Source organism: Mytilus trossulus, unplaced genomic scaffold (genome assembly GCF_036588685.1).
Source record: "Mytilus trossulus isolate FHL-02 unplaced genomic scaffold, PNRI_Mtr1.1.1.hap1 h1tg000125l___fragment_2___debris__unscaffolded, whole genome shotgun sequence".
Taxonomy (NCBI): domain Eukaryota; kingdom Metazoa; phylum Mollusca; class Bivalvia; order Mytilida; family Mytilidae; genus Mytilus; species Mytilus trossulus.
The window spans coordinates 1-6,641 of NW_026963299.1; the positions used below are offsets into that span (position 1 = coordinate 1).

At 30.0% G+C, this 6,641-nt stretch overlaps 1 protein-coding gene across 1 annotated transcript; it reads left to right on the forward strand.

Moving 5' to 3' along the window:
• The first annotated feature begins 172 nt into the window (after positions 1–172).
• On the forward strand, positions 173–4,853 carry LOC134700157 (uncharacterized). The gene is made up of 6 exons (XM_063561521.1): positions 173–239; positions 621–812; positions 1,647–1,789; positions 2,298–2,448; positions 3,333–3,798; positions 4,684–4,853. Exons 1-6 carry the CDS (start codon positions 202–204, stop codon positions 4,732–4,734), a joined length of 1,041 nt encoding a protein of 346 aa, XP_063417591.1. The 5' UTR covers positions 173–201; the 3' UTR covers positions 4,735–4,853.
• The last annotated feature ends 1,788 nt before the right edge of the window (positions 4,854–6,641 follow it).

Below are 6,641 nucleotides of genomic sequence, written 5' to 3' on the forward strand. Positions count from 1 at the left end.
TACTGTCAAGTGCATTTAGAAAAACATGTGATGCGTACATGTTTATTGTTACCTTTGACTCTTTTGTCAGTAGTCAGCTGATTCCACCATTACTTGTTCAAGCCGGATATTCTTAATATGTACAACCACAAAGAAAACAGTTAATTAATTATCATTGTTATCAAAGGTATATAAAAATAAGAAGATGTTGTATGATTGCTAATGAGACAACTCGTCACTAGAGAACAAATTACACAGAAGTATGCTTGTTTCTAGAAAGGTGTAGATTAAGGCTTAAATTATAGATTATCACATTATCATTATTGTTAAAAAGAAACAATCGAAGTCATAAACAAAATCTGATCTCTTAATGAAGCGATACTGCATGTCGACAGGATTAACGTCTCTTGTTCTGTTATCATCACCCGCCATTTTTTTATTATTCAATCATTGTTTAAAATAGTGAAATCGGATTTATAGAAATATCCTCTTCAAAAAAAGTTGTTTCCTTAAAATTGTTATATCTGAGTGCTTTGCTTTCTATTGTCCTACGGTTATTTGGGACATTGCAGAAAGTTTTACTTTCTAAAAACTTATACCGATATCTACCACAATAGTACATGATGTTTTATTTGTTTCAGATCTGCCATAATGTTCCTCGTAAGCTTGATAATTTATACTTTGTTCCAAGTCGGCATTGGTCAGATCCTGCCAGGTACTGTTCCATCACTCCCTAACCCCACTTTGGAAGGATGCCAGAAGGAGGCTGAAAATGCAAACATGACTAGCAATTATACATCAATTTATGCCAAAGTGATAGATAAATGGTGCGGGTAAGTACCATATAACTGTTAAAAAATATAAAGGGGAGGTAATCACGATAAATGAAATATAATTTTGCGCAATTCGAAACATTTTGGAAATTATGTAATGTTTCATTGATTTAAATCATAAGGTTTAACGAGTTAAAGAAACCCTTTTTTAATGGTTTTTGCTTAATGATGTATACAGCATATTTGAACATTTTTTCTTAAAAATCTTAAATAGATATAGGAAGATGTGGTATGAGTGCCAATGAGACAACTCTCCTTCCAAATAACAATTTAAAAAGTAATTTGTTTTGTAATTAAATTCACTAAATACAGCGAAAATGTCAACTATATAGATATGAATTATTTCCAAAATAATTTTCGACCAAATTTATCTTTCAAAGCAGCACATTAAGGTATATTTTTATTTTAAGTTTGAACAAATGAGGTAAAAAGTTGCCTGGTTGCAACTTTATCACCTAACCTGTATCGTCTACACTGAGTATATATCCAAGTATATATAACAATATGCAGATATAAGTCTTATATATGTTGCACGTTCTAGCTAAACTTAACGTAAATAAAGATACTGGACCCGACTCCTCCGAAATGAAAAAAATAAATAAAAAATTACAAAAAACATACATGGTGTAAAAATGCTTGAATAGGTACAAATGAAAATTACAGATTATGTTTACATGTGTACCTGTCCTATTTTGTTGCGCGTGTTTATTGTACAAAAATATATTTACTGTAAGTTTCTTACTAATTTTTTTTTACTGAAAAAATTGAACAAATGCATATAAAATGGTCTTTAATTTGTTTGAACCAATTAACAATAAAAAAACTTTTTTGTAGAACATATGATGAGGTTTTACCTTGTCTTGATTTGTCATTACCCTACACTCGACTGGCGAATGTTAATGACTGGTACCTAAGTATGATGTTTGACGTGGATATTGCTCACAACATTTCAGATGATATGTGTTCAAAGTATAAAGGTGATAATTATGCATGTTATTTACTAGTGTGTTACGTGTTTAAAAATCAAAATAACTTACAAAACATTGCTTTATTCTTTACACCGAATCTATTGGTCCAAGATTTGATGTTAAAGAAGAAGGGCGCTCTTCAGTATTAAAATTTAAAAGACATTATTTTGACAAAAAATTGACTATAAGTATACATATATATTATATATATATATATTTAGTGATGATGGGGTTCTTCCCTGTTCAAATTCGCACAAGTACTCGGGCTTGAAGTACTATGTAATGTACTTTTCAAGGGAAGACAATGTTTCCGACTTTTGAATATGATTAGTCGTTAGTCGTCTGAGTATATACAGTCAGCTATTGTACATATGTACCCAAATACTGTTGCGCTACTAGAAATTGTGTTAAAAGTGAAACTAGTGTGTTACATTTACGTATAGAGATAATGCCTATTACAGCGGACACGACACATCTTTGCAATTTTAAGATGAATTATTTTTTATTTTTTTGACAGATTATGCAGAAGATATGGAATGTATTGATCGTAGCAGACGAGCAAGTTCCTTCTGTACACAATACAACACGAAACATCTATCCACAGTAATACTTCAGTTATATTATACAAACTCAACGGAAAATCCGTATGCAGACGTGAATGCGTGCTTGTAAGTTAAATAAGTTAAATAGCAAAACCGAGATCCGTCTTATAAGGGAAATTTGAAAAGAAAAACCCGAAATGGCAAACAACTGATTCTACTCTTGAAGAAGCAAAAGATTTGATTTTTGTTTGATTAAGAATACACGTTTCTAGTTTGACAATAATTTCTATAACGCTTTTGAACGGGACACACAGAGTCAAATGGTGGCATTAGTTTGTTCAATAGTGGTAATGCCACTACTTTAATACAAGAGTATCAGAATGTACTTAAGTTATGAAATGAATTTTATATATCATAGTTATTTTCGAAACGTGTACCCTGTCAGACAAAACTATAGCAGTGAACTTATTTCAAATGTAATTGTATTGCTGTTTGTAACCCAAACTTCTTGACTATATATCTAAAACACACAGAACCAGATTTTGCTTTAAAAATGAGTAGCTGTGCTAACAAAAGCAGTAGGAATATCATAATCAAGGCCCTTGTCGGTCAATTTTTGCTATAGTAAGTTGAAAATTTAGTGTTTATTAAAAATTTTAACCTGCAAATGCCAAAAGCTGCTAGAAATTATCTCGATATAGATTTGTAGGGTGGTATTATTGTAAATATATTTAATCTTTTGAATTTTACATAAAAATTTGAGTTAAATTGTTACCCACACATTTCCATTGTAAAATGAATTTGCGAAGGATTTTTTTGAAAATGCCATGCTAATGTTTACACATTTATAAACAAATAATAATACATTTTGTGTATGTATACCTATTGATATTGTGTAGCACAGTTTGCGTTTGCCAGGTGAAGCATCCATCAAAACAAAATGTATTTTAAATGTTTTTGAAAATGATCTTCAATTAATGTTGTTGGTTTTTTTTTGGTTTTTTTTACAGATATGCTAATCACACAGCAACATGCATGACAAGACACATGAAATATTGTTCAAGACCAATCAGAAAAATAATCAATCAGTACTACCGTTTATTAAATGGCAAATGTAAAGATATTCTGTATGAAAATAAACAAGAGCATATAAATAAAACTACTACTGCAGCTACTACTGTGAGGAAACAAAGTTTCGCAGAGAAAGTAAACAAAATTCTTCAGATGAAGGAGGAAGCAAAGATTAAACCTGGAAATTTCAAGGAAACGATGACGAATTTATTCAGGCAAATTGATCCAGAGATAGGATCAGAAAATGCAACCATTGCAAGGGAAACAGGTGGTAATGCAACAAGCGATGCAATTACGCTAAATGAAAGTGCAGGAAACCAGACAATGGAATTATCTTCTAATTCTACGATGGGAGAGACTGTGATTCCAAAAAAGAAAAAGCCAAAAGTTACCAAGAAGGAGAAGGTAAAATCTTTTAAATTTTTATCACATGATTAAAATAAATATTTCTTTTACAAATTTACGACGAATCTTATCGCTGACTTTTTTAATCCTATGCGCAACACAACAGGTGCCATCATAAAACCTGAAGGATATCGTGATATCAATTTCGGATGTTTTTGTCGGATTTTATATAGATTGGGTTTTTTTCTTTCTTTTTGGTCATGGTATCATCTGTTTTTCTTGCGTTTATGATTTCTTCTTTATAGCTTCTTATTCGTTTTTTTATTATCATCATTCGAGTATATGCAATATCTTTATAACCTGTTGTAACATTTTAAAGTGTTTTAAAGTCACCTCCAATAGTTGTTCTAATAGCAAAAGAATAAAAAAAATAAAAAATAAAAGTATGTTTCTAATTATTTTATGAAAAGAGAAAATCTGAGACAAGCTCTTTATAGACATTTGACTCTTGCATTTGTTAGTCATCTTACGCGAATAAAGGCAACAGTCGTATATTACTATGGCTACAAGATGACTACAAATCCGAGTTTGTTTATAAGAGTGGCGAAAGATACTAATAAGATTAGCAATCAAATATATGGCCAAAAAATCTAAAGACAAGAAAAACAACAGTATACAAACACAACATAGAAAACTGAGCAATAAATTCTAAAAACTGGGATATTCATAAAAAGTGTGCAACTAATTTGTTTTATTAAAATAAGGGTTCTTGTTGAAGTCAGATATTTGACCTATAATGGTGTACTTTTACAAATTGTCCTTTGGGAGGAGAGTTGTGTTATTGGCATACATAACATATAACTCATCTTCTTATATCTTTTAGTGTATTCCTGATAAGTATATATATTATGTTTATATCATTATTTAATTTCTTTCTTTTTTTAGATAAAAGCAGAGATAAAGAGGTTACTGCAGTTTGTTCTAAGCAATGCTTGATTCAAATATATAGAACAGAAGAGCTAGTGAGCGAAAATCCAGGAAAATAGTTTTAATTATAGGACATACAGAGTACATTTCACCTTTAATTTGTTGACATAATAAATATGATAAAATGACGGATTTGTTTATCATTACTAAAACGTTAAGACTTTTGTGGTACACCTTTAACTAGTTTTCATCTGTTTTGAACCGAATAATTTTTGTTTGCTATTTTAGTTCGAAATGTTTTGTTTTCAGTAGTAATCATGTTTGAATCAGTACTATATGCCACATACATTTGCGCATTGATTCCACGAGATTTACGTTTGAAAACTGACATTTTAGAAGATAGCTATAGTGATCTCTGATTATGCGAATCAGCCGAAGTATAGAAAGAGAAAGGGTTAATATTGAATAATAATCATAAAGGATTTTTTTTTAAACTCTTCATGTCAGTGAATATAAAATATTGTTGAGTGCTGTAAATTACTACTGACGACGATTTTTATCATGGAACGCAAATTTCACATTTTTGTTTTAAAAGAATTACAAACAGTATTATAAATCTATAAAATAAAATGCTTAAGGATGTACTTAGGTGAGGTTAGGTAAAAATTAATAAATTAAGAAGTTAAAATTGAACTATAAGTTGGTAGAGCATCAACTAAGGATAAAAATAAGTTAAAAATATTGATAGGTCTTGGAACTCCTTTTCGAGATATTTGAGATTTAAAATATGGCGGGAAAAGGCTGACTCTGACTTTTACCTTATTTTGCATTGGTATTATTAGATATCAAAACAAAAGAAAGAAAATTAAGAATCTTTTTAAATTTTGGTAAATGACTTTCATGAGCTATTAAGTCTTATGTGAAAAAATAAATGGGTGTTATGGGGCACAATATTTTACATTGTATTGTATGGAAAAACACCAAGGAGTCCGAATATTTGACACGAATTCCAAAACCTCACCTGAGTACATCCTTAAAGCAGTCAATTAACTTTTGTCATACATATATCTGTATTGTTATTTTGCATTTTCTCTCACATACTTGTTTCATGACTTCAACTTTCTCAAATTTTAACAAAACTTTAAGAACGTTCAAAAAAGCATCCTCGTGAAATCTTGTATAGTATATTTTGATATCAGTTATGACTTAATTCAAAAAGATATTTTGCTACGACATGTACCCATTTTGTGTGAAAATTGCTACAAGTTTATGAAGTCATAGTGACGTCACAAGTGACTATTCTATTGTAAACCGTCCAGATTAGTATGCCTGTTCATTTGCAATTTAAATGAACTTAATTTTTAAGTCTTGAATTGTTTCGATAGTTCATTCAATTTCAGGGGCCAATTAAAGTAATGGCTCTTATCATCCTTTTGATTTAGGGGACCCCGTTAGTCAGAGTAGATGTTGAATGTCGTACTTAACCCTATAATTGTTCACTTTTTATATATTGTGACTTGAATAGATAGTTATTCCATTTACACTCATACCACATTTTTTTATTTGTATATATATTCATTTTTAAATGCTTTTTTTTATTATCAATACCTCAATGTCTTCAAGTCACTTTATACTTCAAAAATCACAGTTGTTTGCTGTTACTCGTTATGTGATAGTTTACATTAGAACAATCTACCAAAGAATTTTATTTTAATTTTGTCAACCTTTTTCTTAATTCACATAAACATATTTGGTTTTGCATGTTTCAGTTGAATGTTAAATCCTTAAAAGTGTTTAGAAAACAGACATTTGCTTTATCCCGCTAATAATATATTAAACACTTATATTGTCGCGATTATCCATTTATATCTCAAAAAATCCAAGTTTACGAATAAACAAACCAAACAGATAATTAGTGGAAAAACCATAGAGACATGTAATAAGAACGATGTAATGGTCTGAGCAAATGGCACCAC